General features: G+C 37.3%; 3 protein-coding genes, 1 non-coding gene and 1 pseudogene across 4 annotated transcripts; all 5 read right to left on the bottom strand.

Annotated features, from left to right (window-relative positions):
* Window positions 1–2,408: 2,408 nt before the first annotated feature.
* TRNAE-CUC (transfer RNA glutamic acid (anticodon CUC)) lies at window positions 2,409–2,481 on the bottom strand. Its single transcript has one exon. It is a non-coding gene; the product is annotated as a tRNA-Glu (tRNA).
* A 325-nt stretch (window positions 2,482–2,806) lies between these two features.
* LOC149025509 (anther-specific protein LAT52 pseudogene) lies at window positions 2,807–3,301 on the bottom strand (annotated as a pseudogene).
* Window positions 3,302–6,667: 3,366 nt separating this feature from the next.
* Window positions 6,668–11,135, bottom strand: LOC149025508 (14-3-3-like protein D). Its single transcript, XM_089145721.1, has 7 exons — window positions 10,920–11,135; window positions 10,477–10,783; window positions 10,306–10,393; window positions 8,419–8,528; window positions 8,186–8,334; window positions 7,083–7,141; window positions 6,668–6,993 (listed from the first exon to the last, which is right to left on the bottom strand). The coding sequence occupies exons 1-7, from the start codon at window positions 10,990–10,992 to the stop codon at window positions 6,991–6,993; spliced, it is 789 nt and encodes a 262-aa protein (XP_089001847.1). The 5' UTR covers window positions 10,993–11,135; the 3' UTR covers window positions 6,668–6,990.
* A 1,047-nt stretch (window positions 11,136–12,182) lies between these two features.
* LOC149025507 (uncharacterized) lies at window positions 12,183–12,518 on the bottom strand. The gene has a single exon (XM_089143584.1). It carries the CDS (start codon window positions 12,516–12,518, stop codon window positions 12,183–12,185), a length of 336 nt encoding a protein of 111 aa, XP_088999710.1.
* A 2,477-nt stretch (window positions 12,519–14,995) lies between these two features.
* Window positions 14,996–19,135, bottom strand: LOC149025506 (glutaredoxin-like). The gene is made up of 4 exons (XM_089145722.1): window positions 18,974–19,135; window positions 16,850–16,938; window positions 15,513–15,611; window positions 14,996–15,159 (listed from the first exon to the last, which is right to left on the bottom strand). The coding sequence occupies exons 1-4, from the start codon at window positions 19,027–19,029 to the stop codon at window positions 15,083–15,085; spliced, it is 321 nt and encodes a 106-aa protein (XP_089001848.1). The 5' UTR covers window positions 19,030–19,135; the 3' UTR covers window positions 14,996–15,082.
* Window positions 19,136–19,578: the final 443 nt, after the last annotated feature.

Here is a 19,578-nt window from a genome sequence, read left to right as displayed (position 1 = left end):
AAAGACTTGATTTTTCTTCTCTAAAAATAAATTGCCGAATAAAGGAAATATGTGATTAAATAAAACTTAAAATAGAAACTAAAATATTAGGAAATATCAATTGTAATTCAAAGTTGAAAATTGAAAATCTTCTAATATATGTTAACCATTGTACAAAGTGTGTGGTCCCACCAAAGCCAAAATTTATTGTAAAATATAAGATTTTAAGGATATAATTGACATTCAATATAGTTTCTAAAAATGAGGGTAATATCATATTTTTTAACTTCTTAATTTTAATGAAGGGCAAAATAGACATTACATATTTGATGTTAACGACTACTTAACACCTTTAGAAGTGAGGGGGGCAATAGTAATTTCATAAAGAAAGAGGTTTGATTAGTAATAAAACCAAAGTACAAGGGGGCAATAGTAATTATCCCTAAAAACAAATAGAGATTTAACATGGTTTACACACCAATGTGATATGCTATATTTACGGGCGAAGAAGAAGAAATTTCTAATATGTAGAAGAAATATATAATGATTTACCAAAAAAAAAAAAAAAAAAAGAAGTATAGAATGAGATCTCACAACCGACATTACAAGAACTCTCACCCAAAATCATAATAATCACCAGAACCTTAAATTTTTTTCTCCTACCTCAAATACTCAACGATACAATACTAGTGATCCAAACATTTTTACCTAATTAGCCCTCAATGCTCAACAATCACATATCCATGACCCCAACAATGTTTTCTCCCCCCCCCCCCCTCCCCCCGCAATATCTCAATAGCCAACAATCAATACCGAAGATCCAATGGTGGCTTTTGCAAGTTCAATCCTTTTTTCTCTTACATAGATTTCGAGTTTAGTTGACATAGAAAAATTAGATCGCACCAACCATCTCATATGGATAGAGCATCTGAAATCAATTTTTATCGGCTCATATTTGATGGGGCATCTTGATGGCACTTTAGTAGCACCAACACCAACCATTAATTACCAAAGAAGATAAGACTAATATCAATCCTGAATTCATTGCAAGGCAAAAAGAGGATCAATTTGTCGAGTTTGCATTAATTGCCTTCCCACATTCTTGGTCTTCAAACTGCCAAGGATGTATGAGATGCTCTTGGTTGTCCTCTTTCGACAATAGTCCACTACTCAACACACCATTTTGTGTGATGAACTTCAGATGATTACAAGAAATTTTGCATCGATCACCAATTATCTTCATTGAATCAAATCTATTGTTGACTCCGTGGTTGCAATCAACAACAAAGTAATTGAAGTGGATCTCCACGTGGTGGGTTTCATTCAAATGGGTCGCAAATTTTACTTACGTGAGAATTCACCATATGTATTGAATGATTATTACGTCCAAAGTCCCAAAATTCTTTACCACCCCATATTTATTATCATGGAATGAAACCCTGATAATTGCATCATTGTGCTTGGACTGTGAAGGCTCTCAGCCACATAGATAGTTCAATGTGGCAATAGAAGTGCTGTTAGAGCGTTGTAGTTCCATGCATCGTTGTGCCATTTAAGCCTTTACACCGACACAAGAACTGAACTGGGAAAGGATTGGGCTGGACCGGTATTCCATGGCCTCATGAATTGCGTTACTCTAAAGCTTTGAAATTCCTTTTCATTTTTTCTTTCTTTTTCTCTTAAAACGGATTCTTTTCCTTTGTGATACGCCATGCGTGACGTAAGATTGAGTTTAGACCAGGTTGACCGGTTGGGCCATTAGTTAAACCAGATCAGGAAAGCCATATCGATCAGATCCAACCACGTTAAACTCTATATGAACCAAACTCAGTTGGGAAAATGTCAACTTCATCCTGGGTTATAATGGTAATCGAATCATAGATAGTTGTCTCTTATCAAAAGATAGAAAGAAATCATACAAAGTTGCCTCTGACATTGAAGCCATGAAAAAATGTTTATGGAACCGTCCTTCAAAGTCAATTGGGTATTGGATTAAGGCAATTATAAAGCAAGTGGAGCTAGAGGTTCATCATTCTTTATTTACACTTTAAAATCATTTGGCCCGGTTCTCAGTTGATACTGACCCAATCAGATCGGTTGGTTCAATCAATCCGGTCTAATTATATTTTTTCGGGGTTAAGCTTCAACAAGAAAGTTGATTCATGTTCGTGAATCGTGATTCGTATCCGATATTTGCAGTTGAGATGTGGGCAGTTAGAAACACAACGAAACACACCAGTGGTTTATGTTTCTTGCATGTGACTTGTATACACCTACCTGTACATTGTAGTTGAGAGAATAGTTGTTTAATTCTCTGAATTATTTCTCAAATATTATTTTTTTCAAATAATACCAACATTTTTGTCTGAATCCAAATTAAAAAATAAAATTCTTTGGATTAAAGCATAAAGGTTCATAAAAAAAATTTATTCCGTTGCCGGGACTTGAACCCGGGTCTCTCGGGTGAGAGCCGAGTATCCTGACCAACTAGACTACAACGGAATGGTGGTAAAGGTGCCCATAGAATAAACATAGAAGTAAAATTTTGATCGTTTAAAATTTAAAGATAAATTAATTCTATGCATGCGGATAGTGCAGAATTAAGCAATATAATTTTATAAGAGAAATTAGTCATGCACATAAATAATTAAGTAATAAATAATAAATTTATTAGAATGGGAAGAACTGGAATCTCATAAACTCAGAATTACATGCCCACCAGGCTCACTTCATAGATGGATGGATGGATGGATGGATGGATAGAGGAGATGATGAGATTGTTTTAATCAGGAGAAAGTGTTATGATCGAGATCCTTCCTTCCTTTCCTTATGCGATTCTAAGGTCAACGTCTGGGAGGAGACCAAGCTCCTTGAGAACCTTAGGGCATTCATCAAGTGCTTTCCTTGTCAAGAAACCCAATGGGTTGGCATAGCGTGTTTTGGAGACGACTCCATTGTTGGAAGTGAGAACAACACGAGCACGATCCTTTCCAGGGACACGTTCATCGCATTCATAAATAGTGCTGGTTCTCACAGTCACCTCACAGATATCATTTTCGTATTCACCATTCACGAAAACCTTGTATGTGCCGTTTTCGTTAGTGACGCCATCAACCAGTGTAGAGATTGTGGCATTCTCACGGTTTCTGCATCTGAGTTGCACAGGTGCACCAACCATGGGTTTGCTCAATCTGGTCTCGAACATGGCACGGCAGGTGTCGCAGTACACCTTTCCCTCAACAGTGAAGTCATGGCAATAAGCCACCCCAACGAGCCCAACCAAAAGGGCAGCGACCAGAAGAGCCTGAGAAGACTTTGCCATTGCCGATTTTTAATTCTCAACTCACCTTCTTCTCTGGCTGTGCTGTGCTGGGTAAATCTTCTTCTTCTTCTTGGTTTCCTGAATATGTTACTTGATGAGTGCTGCACTATAAGGAGGAGAATCATTGTTATATAGGATTAAAGAGGAGATGTAGAAGGGCTATTCTTGGGGAGAAATCGTTGAGCATTTTTAAGATGTTATGGTTGGGAAGTGGAGAGAGACTATTGACCCATTCTAAATCCTTGTTTGGTCTGTATTTTCTCTACTTGACCGATTTGTAAGGGGAAGACAGACATGAAACCACCATTTATAGAACATTTGTGGGTCGTTATGAACTGAAACCATATGTGTTAATCCGAATTTGTTAAATTTGGAGGATGGATCAATAACAGTCTTCGGAAATGCTTCTACCAATTAAAAATTTCCAAGTCATCAAATACTAGTGGCATTTGAAAACTTAAAAATACGATGAGGGAGTGTATACTTATTACCAAACTTGTACAATAAACTAATAGTTTTTTTTTTTTTTTTTCATTTGAGGTTCATCCGGACCAGCTTGTGCGTACCTTGACTACAGCCTCAGGGGAGATTTTATATAATTAATATAGGCGGGGCTTCGCCCTTGACCTCGAGGGGATTCGAACTAATAGTTATGTCTGGAACAGTATGTTGATGTGTTTCAATACGTGTTAAGATGGTCGCTGTAAGTTTTTAAATTTGAAGGACGAAGAAAAGAATTATGCTTGGTTGAGGAAAAATCTTAGTTCGTGAAACATCTTTCTTCAGTTCTTGATAAGCATGCATTTACCATTATTTATTTGATTTAATTCCCCATACTTATTTAATTAAAGAGAGCTAATTGAATATTTTTGTGTATTTTTCAGGAATAATGTGATTTTGGATATTAGAGATAATATGGAGTAAAATTGGCAAATATATTAGATATTGGTGGATTTTAAATCATGGCATTCAATCTTGCTGCCCAAGAAATCATGAAAAGTGAGATCTTAGTCAAATTGGAAACATGTGGAGGTCTAAGGAACAAAATTGGTAATAAATCTGAAAATCGGGTAAACAGACCTACCTTCAGTATTTTGGATATATCTCTCTCGTATGAGCTTGGATTTCGGTGATTCAAGATGCTATGGAACAATATTGAAAATATCTACAACTTTATAGTTTTGAGTTTTCCTAAAATCTGAACGAATAAATGTCTAATCTACTGGTAAAGAGAGGGGATTCATTGTGTGCGGGAGACATAAAAGAAAAGCCAACCACAAAAAAGAAGACGGCGAATGCGGCTCTCATCTCTCATTGCTGAAGAAGAAGACCACATTTCTCTCTCTCTCTCTCCCTATGTTTCATCTTTATTTTTCTTATGAACTTTATGATAATGAGTAGCTAGTTCTTTTCTTTGGGATGTAGATGAACCATGCTTATTTCATTAATTTGATTGTTCTATCTCTTCTAGTTGATTGTGTTTGAGTTTGGCCAAAGATGTTTTATAACTCAGCGAACTAAGCGTGCCAAGCTTCCGCGAAGGACGATAGTCTTGCGAAGATAAGGCATACCTAGGAAGACCATCCCTAATTTGCTTTGAAGTGTAGAGTTATATCGGTTAGGGAAAAACATTGGGGATTTGAAATCTCAAAGATCTTCACATATTCATAGTTTAAGTTTTTGCATTAATTAATAGATTTAGTTTAAATTTAGTTTTGTTAAATTCAATCTTAGTAATTTAGCCTTTTAGTTCCCCATAGTTCAACCCCGTACTTTCTGCTTGCTAGATTAGTATAGGATTTTATTTTTGATTGGTTAGGGATACGATCAGTTCTTTACATCTCAACTGAAATAGGTGAGATAGCACCTTTGATCTTTCACCTAGGAATGAAGTTGTAGCTTGAGATTCTAATAACCAATCTGTTTTTTTATTGGCTGGTGGTGTCCCAACATGTAACTCTATGCTATGGTTTGTACTAGAAAGAATCAAAAGAGGGTTGCAACTTGCAGATAATTTTCAACCTCCTTTGATTATGGTCTACTCGGATTATTTTAACTTTATCTAATGCAATTTGAAGCTCAAAAGAGCTCCTTAGGATGCTATATGGTGTCTCTAGTAAATTCATAATCATTGTTTTAGACTTTTATGTAGTGGTTTCTGAACATGTACATAGAGACAAATAAATTTGTTGATCATTTGTCCAAATGTCAAAGGTATAATTTATATAGTCCCTTGTACTTTTATTGTATCTTTCCTCTTTTCAAAAAAGTATATGACAAGTTGACATCACTTTTGATATTCTCATGTCACTAATTTCCTGCTGGAAATTCCTTTTCAACATGTCGGGTAGGTAGAAATGGCTTTTTAATTTATTCAATTAATAAGTAAATACACCTACATTTTTAACTACCAACTTCTCTGTTTCATGAGAATTAAGATACTCTACCTCTCATGTTGTTGGTAGCCCTTCTCTGTTTCTTGTTAGAATTGGCTTTTTGACTGCCATTTTGATGTGGAATATTAAAACTCCCCTTTTGTTATTTACCGTTGTTTTTTTTTAACTCATGAACCTTTCCCTCATTGAGATTTGTACGATTTTCTCTCTATTTCAACTAAGAAAAATTGATGCTAACCCATAGTTTATTCCAGCACAGGCAGGAGAACATGCATCATCATTACACTGATTTAGTGTAGCTTTGAGAAGAAAGACGAACGAGGGCGTTCGATAACGGATTCAATTTACCATAGTTCTAAACAGGTACGGCGCACAAAAAGTTAACTAAGCTCTCTGAAGTCGCATCAGTTTTTTTTTTTTAATTTAATCACAATTTTTGTATGTGACTTACAAATAACATCAAATGGTTGATGTGATATTAGGAAAATGTCACACATCCACAAAGATATGGATGATCCATTTCCTTGTCAAAAATGGGAAATAGACTGGATATATTTTTGGAATACCACCTCAGAAAAGGCAGGTTGGGAAAATATCAATATTCTGTACTCATCTTTGTTGCACCAGTTTCTTCTTAAAAAGAATGAAGAAATTAAAAAAAGGGTTTTGATGGGAATCCAAAAGTTTCACCATAAAAAAAAAAAAAAAAAAGATCCCAAAGTAAATTTAAGAGTTAACAAAGTTTCAAAAGAACTGAAAAGATCTGTCACGTAATTTCCACACCACATATTTCTAAACGCAGCCAATAAAGTAGAACAGGATCATAGGAATTTTAGGTTGGAACATATTAAAAAGTTCAACTTCTAATGAACGAGTGATGCACAAAAGGTTAATATAAACGACGGCAAGGAAAAAAATTGACGTAGCCCCGTCGTGGAAAAGCAAGCAGCAACAGCAGCCCCAGCAGCCCTCCGTCTGAACCGTAGTAGCAATTTTCAACAAATGCTAACCTTTCAAAGCAACCACACCACCTTCAAGTTTGATTCTCCAAGGCAGAGAGGGAGACAGCTCAAAGGGGGATAGGATAGATCACGTCCAAACATCAAACTATCATAATAAGGCAAATAAGAAACAACACACAATAATGATGAACAACGGGGTAAAAACTTTTCCATGAAAAGTGGAAACATATTCAAGTTTTTTTGGACTAAAGAAACAAGGTCCCAAGATATGCTAGTAGCAGGCAACACTTTTCCAGGTTTTACACCCTTCAGGACGCTGTTGTTGTCTGGATCACTGCAGTAAACAGGAAAATATAGCCTTCCATGTTATAAGAAGTTCAACAGAAACCACCAGATTGAAGAACACTGATACTGTTAACTCACCTCTGCAGCCTCAGCTCCACCAGCTTTGGCACCAATGTCCATCTTCTGAGGATCATCCGCTGCAGTAAAATAATAGATAAAAATACATAAATTAGTTTTTCAAACAGCACAAGATAGTAATTTCGGAGGCACGATCCATAAGTACCACATCAATTGCAAGGAAACTGCACCAGCAACCACGCTTGCACTAAAATATGACTGATGCTAAAAACCACTAACCCCAATGAGAACACCTCTATCACTAGACATTTGTGTCAAACACTTGGCAAAGAATAAGCCCACCAAGTATCCTTGTTCACATGGATGATTATCATTAGTGATCGACTCAGGTTCTTCGTATTCTCCTCTCTCTCTGTCTCTCTCTGTGTACCCCCCCCCCCCCTTCTCTTTTTTCTTCTCTCTTCCCTCTTTTTCCTCTCTTTCCTTTCTATCTCTTTGCCTTGTTAAAATGCCTGAGAAACATTTTGCTATGATCAAATGGAATCTTGGACTGTGCACCACATTGTACACATCAGACACAAAAGTAAACTAAGTTATTTTTCCAAAGTCACAATCAGCTCTACATATGTTCATATCATCAGACTTATAGATCAGACACTGTAGGAAGGAACACCTTGGTCAACGTGTGTCCTAGTGCCCAATGGAGCAAACTCCTAGATGCAATAATTTCAGATCCCAACATGATGGATTGAGATAAGACAAACAATCTTGCATGATAAACTAATGAATACCTACTCAATGGGTTAGGGCTACAATACCATACACTAATCATTGCTAGAAACACTGATTTTCCCTCACTAAAGTCCATATAATCTTTCCTTTAGCAATTCATATGTTTCACTGCTTCATCCCCATGATAGATCCTAAAAGCAAGTTCCTACTAGTGACTATGACCATCACTAGCAGGCTAAAGTCAATTGGATCACCAAGTATATTGCAATTGCAAGGAATAGAAAAGTTGCTCACTATTTTTATGGATACTGAAGTATTTCAGGAAAGTAGATACAAGACTAACAATAAGTTTGATTATAAGCATGCAACATAAATAACAAAAATGAAAGAAGGCATTAAGAGCCTTGCATGAGTTTTATAAGAAAATGTACCTCCATCCTCTGGAATGTCTGATGTCCACAAGGTAAGGTTGTCTCTCAGAAGCTGCATAATTAATGTACTATCTTTGTAGGATTCCTCACTTAGGGTATCGAGCTCTGAAATTGCTTCATCGAAAGCTTGCTTGGCAAGGTGGCAGGCCCTGTCACAAGATCATGTCTAACTTTACAAGGGATTCAATGAAATGGTTAGCAAAAGAATACTCAAAACAAACAGGAACTGATACCTTTCAGGTGAATTCATTATCTCATAATAGAAGACGGAGAAATTCAATGCCAAACCCAAACGGATTGGATGGGTGGGAGACAAATCAGATTCTGCAGTACTGAAGGCTGTCTGCACACAAAAAAACACAAAAAAGCTAAGCAGGTTAATGCAATTGCACAATCATCTTACTTCTTGACAGAAAATTTGTGCATGTGCAATCAAATCTTCAGGATGCCAAGGTTCAGACAATGTAGCCCTAACAAACAGCATTTTCCCAACAGACGGGAAAAAGGGAAAAAAAAGCTATGTAATATGAAGAATTTGAACTTGGCACCCCTTACAAATCCATATTTCAAAAACTTGGTAAGATCTCAGAGAACTCGAGAATCTGAACAATCTTGTGATTCATAGCAGAAACTTTGAGTCTTTAACCATGTCATAAGTTACAATGTGTCTTTATACATGCACTTGCTTGATTATGTCTTAAAGCACTCAAACAATGTCTAGAATGGGCAAAATCTCAGTTTCCATCATTTAATACTAACCGATGCAAAGCAAAACACCAAATCTAGTGGTTCCTTTTTTTCTCTCTCTTTTTCTTTTTGGGTACAAAATGATTTGAAAATTAAAATAAGTTCAATAATCCTAAAACCAGGTTAGCTTAAGGTTTCGGAGCCAACTATAGCTGTTGCCTGCCAAAACATCATTCTGAGACACCCTCACAACCCCCCCCCCTCCTGCGACCAGCCAAAGAAAAAAGAAGAGGTAGAATCTTGCCAAGATCTTGAAAAATCCAACCTGGTTGAGACAGCCGTTCAAGACAAGTTTTTGAACCTTGGGCATTACCTTACATCCAGGTTCCTTGCAAACACTTCGGATCGCCTAGATGTCGTAAAAACTATTAACAACCAGAGTCTAAATTTTGGAATCCTGTTACTCTTTTCTGAGTTAACAGTTGCAGACATTCAGTGCGTCAGTTCACACTGCAACCGTACAAAACAACCACCCTTCCATTTCTGAGCTGGTCTTGCCTCTGCTTCTTCTATTTATTAAAATTTTCTTTGAAGTCAAACAATAAGTAAAGACAATTACATAAAATGAAATCCAGCTTGCAAAGAACCATTTACTCATGCAATAACTAGTTGAAAACAGAAGAGAAGTGATGTAATTTCAATTAATATCAAGTTCTAATCAATGTTGTAATTAAACCCATACCCCAGGAAAGCTGTGTCTATCTCTCTCCTCCACCATGTACTGAGTTTTGAGCCCCCATTAACTACACCAGGGGGTGAGTGTAGTTCCTCACCAGCATAGCATATGTTCCCGGACAAGAAACACCCAACCTTTAAATTTGTTTACTTTGCAATCAAATCCTTAACTTGGATTTGAAGAAGAAAATAGAGATCAAACCTGTATAATATAATTACAAAATATTGCAACAGCTATAAGTAGGTTAGACCATTACGAATTTTCCTTTCCTTAGCAAGCAAACCTAGAAGACAAAGAAATGACCCCCATACAACAAAAAAGCCACAAGAGGAATGATTTACCATATAAAAATCTATCTTATTAAAAATAAAAGGAGATGCACTTCCCCTGCAAGAAGAAGTCAAGATAAAGTTCAGCAAAGGTTGACTAATTTGAATACTAATTTTCAAATGTAAGTCGACTATCCGCCAAGTTAAATGGTGCTTAAATGCAGTATGACTAACAAAATGTGTTTTATTCGAGTAATTAGTTAAACAGTAAACTATTTCAAAGAACATCAGGATCTGAAGTGTTCAGACATCAAGTATGTTAAGCTGACAACAATTCCAACAAACAAATTCAAACAAGACTACGGATAGAGTGCATTGCTAGATTAAAGATGTTACTGCTAAGAAAAATCTGATCATTTTTGACATACCTGATATGCCTTGAGTGACTGATCAGCAGCCTCTTTCTTCTCGTTACCAGACTTGAACTCAGCGAGATAACGATAATAGTCCCCTTTCCTGCAACCAACAAAAATTCGGTACTAAAAGCGCCACCAAAATATCAACAGAAACACCGGAGATCATCCAACAAGACCTCTCACATCTTATAGTAAAAAACAGTAGATTCTCCAGCAGTCGACGAAGGAATCAGATGCTCATCGATCACAGTCATGATGTCATTACAAATGCCGGAGAGCTCAGATTCGACCTTCTGTCGGTAGTCCTTGATGCGTTTCGCGTTGACCTCGTTCCCCTTGGCTTCCTCCTTCTGTTCAATAGATGAAAGGATCCTCCACGATGCCCTACGAGCACCAATGACGTTCTTGTAGCCAACGGAAAGCAAATTTCTCTCCTCCACGGTCAATTCAACATCGAGCCTCGCAAGTTTCTTCATTGAATCCACCATTTCTGCAAGGAGTTCAACGAAGACAAGCATAAACCGCATAAGAAAAAAGAAAAAAGAGTTCAATCAACGGCTTCCACCAAAAAAAAACCAAACACATTACAGATCTAGAGGGGGAAAGGTGAGAAAACGAATCCTAACCATCATAGCGCTCGGCCTGTTCAGCAAGCTTAGCGATGTACACAAAGTTCTCACGCTCTTTCGAAGAAGCCATGGCCGATCTCCGAGATTAGGGTTTAGGGACTCAAGTTTCCGGCTCTGATTCTCTATACGAGTGTGGAAGATTCCTCCACCACCGAGACCAATGACTGATAGAAAAAGGGCAGAGGAGAGAGAGAGAAAGGGGGAGAGCTGAAGGACGCCCACGGGATACCGGTGATTTATTTGTGATACGACCGAGTCACACATTTCTCTCCGCCACGTAGGATAAGCAAGTGTATTGTTTCGAGCCTTCCCTACACCATCGGATTGGAATAACGGAATACAATCGCATAATAAGTGGTTGAAAACTGGGTCCCAAATGGCGGGACCAACCGACCAAGTGTATCAAGTGTCGGGTGTTTTCCTCGTCTTTGAATGTCCAAGAGCTTTGACAGTTTTACCCAAGAGAAATCAACTTTGACAGTTTGACGTCGTTTTGGAGCCGTTCAATTTAAGGTACTTGCAACTTGCAAGTTGCAACTATCATGTCTCAGTTAGTATTTTATGTCCGAATTTTACGGTCTTACCCCCAGGAAAAAAATTAAAGTAATTTATGTCCAACTTAAAGATATATATATTTTTATTATTACATATCAAACATTGAACGGTTCAGATGAAAAATTGAGCCTTAAATTAAATTATTGTAATTGATTTTTCTCATGTGCAAGAAACTAAATTTTAAGTGGAAACAAAATCGGTTCACAAGCTTCAAAACGAACCATTACCAAACCAAAATTCTATTTAAAAAAAAAAAAAAAAAAAAATCGTCAACAAACCCTCGTCCCCAGCCGATCTGCAAATCAGAAAAATTCCAAATTCCTTTCTCGTCTGCAATAAATCTTCTCTAACCCATCACTATCTTCATTTCTCTGCTCCATTTCTCCACCTTCATGACTTCTCACAACAACTAATTGATGGTCATTCGGAACAATGAATGCAATGTGAACTTTGATTCTGTGAATGGCGATGTACATTAAACCCTGGAAACTCTATAAGTGGAACTAATAGCTCAGTAAGAAGCCTCAAAACTCCAGTTTTATTCTACTTACTACTCTTTCTTTTACAAAAAGAATGAATGAATGAATCGATGAAATGGGAAAAATAAATCCTTAAAAAAAGAAAATTGAACAATCGTGAAACAGGGGGAGAGTGTGTATGATTTTCTGTATGTAGATCGAGTAAATCTGGAATCTCGAGCACGGATCAACTTGCTCCTCCAGTAATCATGTCTTGGTATTGGAGATAGGAAATCTGGCACCGCAGCTTAATTTTCTGGTAGAACTGGGCAATAAACTCCTTCGCTTTCACATTAATCGCTCCTCTTTGTTGGTTGCCTTCTTCCCGGTACGAGACTATTGCAGTTGCAGAGCTACTCCGACCATCGTCGAACTGTTCTTCTTCTTCTTTTGGGCTGCTAGTGCAGAAGTTCTTTCTATCAAGAATGTAATCATCTGGGTTTGTGTTGTTCAGGAGATCCTCTTCGAAATCGTAGTCAAAATCGACAGAAGGGGTGTTGAGACAGGGCATGAGGAATCTCATCGAAGCTGGGTGATTTGCTGGGGACAAGCTTTGAAGACGTCCTTTTTTATTTTTTATTTTTTATTTTCAAAATAGATTTTGGTTTTGTAATGGTTTGTTTTGAACCATGCGAACCGGGTCTGTTTCCACTTAAATTTTGCTTTCTTGCACATGAGAAAAATCAATGACAATGATTTAATCTAAAGTTCAATTTTTCATCTGAACCGTTCACTGCTTTATTTACACTTTAAGATGAAAATTTCTTTCGCCTTATACAATAGAGAGTGATTGATGACGATTCTTCACGACTTCATACCTCAATTACTGATTATAAGATTAAAACAACAGTGTCCAGTATCGGAGCTCTGACTATCTTTTACCATATCATGTGGGACATCTGCAAAATAGACATTATCAAGTATGTTAAAGATTTCTTTGAAACTAATTCATTCTCCCTCAATACGAATTATCCTTTCTTGAAAGATGAATCAAGTGGATAATGTTTTGTGTTACAACTGCACAATACTCCATTCTATTGAATGGAAGCCCCATGGAAGTATTTCAGCCTACAAGAGATCTGAGACAAGGAGATCCCCTCACCTCTTATCTTTTTGTTCTATGAGTAGAAGTTCTTTCTTCCCGTCTAGAAGAAGCAAAGTTGAAAGGAAAATTAAAATGTATTAAACTATGTCGCAGGGGAGAAAGTCTAAATCATCTAGCTTTGCAGATGATCTAATTTTATTTGGTGAAGCCACACTGCTACATAGCAAGAACCGGCTTGCTTCTATCAATTCATTCAAGAATGTTGCACTAGATCAAGATAGCAACTAAACCTCAATAAAACTCAAGCTCATTACAACCCTAGCACTTCAAGCAATTTCAAGAGAAATCTTTCTGAACAATTTGTTATCAGATCAACTTCAAAAAAAGATATATACCTAGGCATTCCACTCATTAGTGGAAAAAAAAATAATTAAAGAAGTCTCTGTGATTCCTTGTTGCAAAGAGTAAATAGCAGGTGACAGAGTTCGAAGGCCAAATATCTCAGTCAAGTAGGGAAAACAATGTTAATACAAACTACTTCTTTTGCTATGCCTTCATATTATATTTCATGCTTCAAACTTCCCAAAGCAATTTTACTCTAATTCGATTGAACGAATAAGAAAATTTTCTAATCTAATGGTGTCAAAAGTATTGTGCATACCATCAGTTGTGAAATAATTTGTTGATTAAAGCGTATAGGAAGATTGGACATAAAAAACTTTGAAATTATGAACTTAGCCCTTGTGGTTCGTAAGGCTTGGTAACTCCTCAATCCCAATAATTCACTTTGGAGAAAACTAAAGAAACAAAAATATTTTTGAGATACACTTTTTGTAGGCTAAAGTTTCCCCAAATTCTTCCAGGGGATGGAAGTCTATCATCCAGGCACGAGAATTCATGAAACCAAGTCTCTTCCATTTGGTTGGAAATAGACACAAAATTCAACCATGGTCAGACAACTGAATCCTAGGTACTAACATAATTCTTGGCCCCCTCTCGGCATCCTCTGACCCACCAACCAGTGTTGCATTAATCAAGAATCAAATATTTGGAACGTGGAATGAATGGTGATCGCTAGAGATGGTACAAGCAATCACTCAAATCACACTGCCTTTATTTCCAAAAGAGGATGAAATTATCTGGTCACGTACCACTTCAGGATTTTTTTTTTTTTTTTTTTTTTTTGTCTATTCAGCTTACAGACTGGATAAGAAAACCCCAACCAGCACCTAAACTAGCGTTTGGATGAAACTTTGGCACCTATGTCTGGCTCCTAAGATTCATATTTTTATCTGAAAACTTTTGCATTACAAATTACCTATTGTAAATCTACATCGCAAGAAAGAATACCACTCACCACAAGCTGTGTACTCTGCTGCAGCTTCTCAGAACGTGATGTAGAACAAGGCCAGACTTCTACCTTAGACAAAAACTGATGATGCAAATAGGCAATTGCAAATTCCCCAAGATCTGGATTATTCTGTATGGATACTACAGTAAACACTCAACATCAAAAACTTCAGTAGATAATAACCAAGGGGAGTTTTTTCTTTTTTTTTTAGATACTTGAGTTTGAAACCCTAAAATCTACCTGCTAAATATCTGTCACCTTCCCCAAGCGGAATAATCAAGGTAGGGGAGATATTTATGATCTTCCATTGGATATTACCAACCAGCAGGCAGCAGCTGAAGTTGAAGAGAATATTAAGAAAGAGCTACATACACCCATCATGGTTTTAGCGTGTGTTTCTACAGTGGCGTACCTTTGGCCTACCTTTTATTTAAGTTGGCTCCAACGAAAATTGACTTAATTATAGATAAAATAGGAGGTTTATATAGAGGAAAGTAAAATCATACCCGACTTGCACATCTTAACCACATTAATGGTACTTGTAGACAACACAACTAGTGTTATCTTATTCTTTCAAATTTTTATTACAGACCATTTGAAGGCACAACAACATCTGCGGACACTAAAGTTACTAGTCTTACATAGTTTCTGCCATTCATCTTCGATACGCTCATGACTGCATTACATGATTTCAAGCAGTAGCAGTAATTGCGCCAGCTTCAGTAAGCATGGGAACAAGCTTCCCCTCCTGGTGTTTTGCCACGGTTGCTGCAACAGCCAGAAATCAGAGATCAGATATCAATTCATTCATAAACGTCTTTTAGGCTCTGCTCGACCCTTACTTAACTTTTTTCGGAAAGTTGATGGCTTGCTCGTAGCATGAGCACAAATGGCAGCAACAGAAAATGGACTTATATCCATTCATTGTTGGAGTGTCAAAGGATAATGGAAATGGTAGATCCATTCACACCTTCTAATCAAGAAAATATATGGCTGAGAAATGACTAAAGTTACCCCTTACTCATAAAATAATAGGGGTTCAAAGTGAGATGTTGTCATTCCAGTTGTGACAAAGCCTAAGGCTACCAAAAGAGAAAATGGTGAAAATCAACAAGTCATACCATCGCAACCTCCAATTTGGTTTCCAGCAACGAACACATTAGGGACAGTCCTCTGCCCAGTCCACTGTGCTAGTGCAGACTGAAGATCGCTTCCGTCACCTTGGAGGGGAGGGGAAGAAAGAAAAAGAAACAGTTTAACAGACAAATATAATAAAGCAGCTCCATAAGAAACCAACACTATTGACTCACCATGTGAACATTTCTCAACATTAAAGCAGAATATCTCGTCTTTAACCTACCATCCCCTCCCCACTCTCCCCCCCCCCACCCTTAACTGAAACAAGAAAAGAGAAGGCTTGAAGAAAAAGGGAAATTTATTGCTAGTAAAGCTGGCCCTCAGTGATGGAATATGGGTGAGAACAACAGTGGTGCCTCAGACACGTAAAAGCAGACAATTTATTGATAGCAAGTTTCTAATGCTGACAGTTATAAGTACTGGAATTTGGAAATCCACACATTACAAACTAAAAAATATCTAGCTTTAAGATTTCTGTCAAACAACAAAATAACCCAGACTGGACCCTATGGCATACAACAACCATATGCGCGTGCACCAGTAGATACTCCAGCAAGAAAAAGAGCTTATACATCTTGCTCGTTTTGTAATTAGTAAATGATGGGATTATTCTGAGTTTCGTCAAGCCTTCTTGTTACTTTTATGTTCTTGGATATTTAGTACATTCATTCAACTCTAGTGATACTAATGGTTTCAAATCCCATAGCATGATTGTCATGGTGTCACTTAGCTCTACCACTAAAAAAAGGGCAGTCGCTTAGGTGAATCCTAGACTTGAGGCAACGCCAACAACACACCTATGGTAACCAAGCCACTGTGAAGCCTAGGTGTACCTAGTTGGTATCTCCCTGCATCCAGGCACCCACAAACACCTTTGGTTGCCCAGAAGCTGTGGAAATTATGTCCGACAAAACAAATCACTTAATCCCAACTCCAACCTGTCCTTAACTACACATGATATAGATATATATTAAATAGCAATCCATTTGAAGCCCATGAACTTATGAAACAGGCTTGTGAATTTAATCCACAAATGCTTTTTCATACCAAGCTCTGACACCCAAAAACAGCAAATGAAATAAAGTAATGAAAATAATGAGAACAAAGACAAGGGGGATGGGAGATCTCCTAAAAGCTTTCTTTAAGAATCAAATACTTGAAACTTCATCAGATAGTTTCTTATGGTAAACCAGAAAAGACTATATTATTAACTTTCCCCTGAGTATGTATGAACCAAAATACAGAAGAACAGCATACTAGCATATGAAAAGAAGCAAATGAAACTGTTTCATAGTACTGATAATGCTAATAAAGTACTCACTTTCCACATCCAGTTCAACAACTTTGTAAGTTGCTTTTAGCTCTGACAGCAACTGCTTAACCTTTATGCAAAAGGGGCAGTAGGATTTACTGCACATGTGAAATTAAGTGAAATGAGAGACTTGGACAGTTCAATGAAACCATGAAGTAAATTGCAGATAAGGGTTTTTGATAAATAAGATTTGATATAATCTCAAAGGAGGCAGAAGTACAGGCAAAACAAAATAAAATTTAAAATGCTGTATCTGAGGCAAGATACATTTTCTTGCCCTTGGAGTATCCAAAACAAACCGGAAAAAGAAGTAAGAAAAAAAAGGACAAATTATACAATCTAACAAAGGGATTGGGTTGAGAAGTAATAATTACGACAAGACATTAGGATGCAGAGGTGACTACCAAAAGGGCCTAAGCACCCAACGCTAACCAAACTTTGTTTCAATACCAAGATCTGAAGGGTCTAGTTTGAGTCATGGTCTACTAGAATTTCAGGAATTTATGTTATTTGGGAAAATAATGACTGTTTATTTTATTACTTTATTTGATTTAGAAGTTAGCTGCATAGGATATTTGGTTCTTGATTATTCTTTCTTTGAATCGAAGTTCTAATTAGCCATTTTAGTAGTATTTTAACTTTCTTTATATATGATGTAATCTCCCATCACTGGAGACAGATTGAACAGAATCAACTCACTTATGGTCTGGAAGCCCATGTGGGTGTGTGTTTGCGGGAGCAGTCACCCCACTCCCCCTCCCAACCCTCATTGTGACCCTCTATTCTTATGCTTTCTTCTTTCCTCAACATCACTGGTTTCTTCAAGGCTTTCCCTTACTCTTAAAAGGTCTGCCATCAACGATGTACCAGATATCTTTAAATCATATGGTCTTCAGCTTATACAAGATATAGATTCCTTTTCCGTTTACAGTTCACAAAATTGTTAACTGAAAAGTAGAAAATTAACCATTTTTAGGCCAATGTTTTCACAATTCACGTGCCTGAACGCGTCAATTTCAATCAACCTTTCACAAACTGAAATTTTTACAACACAAAGCTAATAGTTGAAACCAAAGACCCAAACTAATCAATCATTTTGAAGAAACATAATCAACAGAAGAAAAAAAAAGGTCAAAAAGTCAAGAATTTTACAGTATTCCTAAAATAAGAAGAAAACCTTAGTGGTTCAGTTTGTGGAATGTAAATTAAATTCTTGATACCCCTTCAATGTTACATTCTAGCCCTTGAACCCTAAGACTATTATATAAAAGTACCCACTATTTCATAATATAATTGCCATCCTCTTCCCTAACTAAAAAGTTAGCTCACCCCTCATCACACGCTTTAATCTCTCTCCCTTATGTTTCCCCCTCCTCTCTAGAAGCCTAATCTTGGGGGAGAGAGAGAGAGAGAGAGAGAGAGAGAGAGAGAGAGAAGGAAAGAAAAAAAAAAGGTGGGGGGGGGGGGGTGTGTGTCCAGCGTTGGGGGATAGAGATAGAAGCCTATTGCTTATTACTGTAATTCTTGTTCACATCATTGAGTAGATACAAGGCTTCATTTGAAGGATAAATTGCTAATAATATGAACCCCAACACCATTCACTTTCTCTCCCTCACAAATCCCCTGTAGGTTCCTCAGTCTCCTTATCTTTCCCCTACCCAGCGCAAACCCGACACGTGCAAACTTGCTAGCATACACATAATCACACGACAGAGGGTTTCAATTCATGATAAGTCTGTGATGTTAATTCTTGAAACTTGAAATGCATCGATTGAAGAGGATTCTATATCTAAAAGCTCAAACCCTAGTACTCTGCTGGAAATTGGGCTCCGAAGAGAGCCATGCACAATCGCAGTTCTACACTTGTGTAGAATCCGGGGTTGCATTAGAATCAGACTTCTTGCCATGGTCGCTGGGCGAAATCTCAACAATCCACAACACATTATCCTAGCATCTATAATCACAATTAAACTTAAAAATGAAAAACCACAAAGGATCGCTGAAAACAAACTTGAAGAATTTTAACCCCAAACCGAAGTTCAAGAACAAGCCTGTAAACTGCAAAATCGAGAAGTCAACAAAGTAAATTCTCTTCAAAAATCCCAAATTTACAAGAAAAGAGTGACGATTTACCTGAAAACCACGACAGGGTTGGATGAAACAATCTCCTTCGCCTTCTCCAACGCCATTTTCGATCTTCAAATCTCCTTCTTACACCTTCTGAATCCTTGGTTCTACTCCAGCAGAAAAACAGATACGCTTCAGTTTTGGATGTCTTCTGCCGTTCTGCGCGTCTGGAACCTTCGATCTTTATAGCAATAGCCATGTCGAAACGTGAAAATGGGGCTTGGGCGGTTGGACCGGATCCTCGGACGTCTAATTTTGGCATCTCACGTGTTCTAATAGAAAGTGATAGTCTCAGACTTGTCTACCTCCTCAACCAGCCCTCGAACACGCCAGCTTGGAAACTCTTTTTCTTGCTTCAACATAAAAGAACTAGCAGCAATTTTGTCATCAGTGCAGTTTCAGCATGCCCACTAGGAGACAAACTTAGCAGCAGACACGTTGGCTAAATATGTTGCTAAATCACAGGACTTGTTTCTTTACCTTCACACCTTTTATCTTTATTTTCACTTTTTCACACTTGTGAATGAATAAGTTTTTTCACCCAAAAAGAAAAAAAGAAAGAAAGAATGTCAACATGGCACCTCTACAATTACAAGTCCATATATCAGCAA

The sequence above is a fragment of the Hakea prostrata genome, chromosome 2 (assembly GCF_041222555.1).
Source record: "Hakea prostrata isolate BN-2017 chromosome 2, UWA_Hpros_2, whole genome shotgun sequence".
In the NCBI taxonomy this organism is placed as follows: Eukaryota; Viridiplantae; Streptophyta; class Magnoliopsida; order Proteales; family Proteaceae; genus Hakea; species Hakea prostrata.
This window is presented reverse-complemented; position numbering and strand designations above follow the sequence as displayed.

Excerpts from the sequence above, each read along its gene's own strand:
- LOC149025508 (XM_089145721.1), bottom strand. The coding sequence starts at position 10,992 with ATGGCTTCTTCGAAAGAGCGTGAGAACTTTGTGTACATCGCTAAGCTT. Across the intron at positions 8,529-10,305 it reads AGTCACTCAAGGCATATCAG|ACAGCCTTCAGTACTGCAGA; the intron begins GTATGTCAAAAA and ends TTTTGTGTGCAG. Across the intron at positions 7,142-8,185 it reads AGACATTCCAGAGGATGGAG|CGGATGATCCTCAGAAGATG; the intron begins GTACATTTTCTT and ends ATTTTACTGCAG.
- LOC149025507 (XM_089143584.1), bottom strand. The coding sequence starts at position 12,518 with ATGAGATTCCTCATGCCCTGTCTCAACACCCCTTCTGTCGATTTTGAC.
- LOC149025506 (XM_089145722.1), bottom strand. The coding sequence starts at position 19,029 with ATGGCGTTGGAGAAGGCGAAGGAGATTGTTTCATCCAACCCTGTCGTG. Across the intron at positions 16,939-18,973 it reads AACCCTGTCGTGGTTTTCAG|TAAATCCTACTGCCCCTTTT; the intron begins GTAAATCGTCAC and ends TCACATGTGCAG. Across the intron at positions 15,612-16,849 it reads TGTTGAACTGGATGTGGAAA|GTGACGGAAGCGATCTTCAG; the intron begins GTGAGTACTTTA and ends CTCCCCTCCAAG.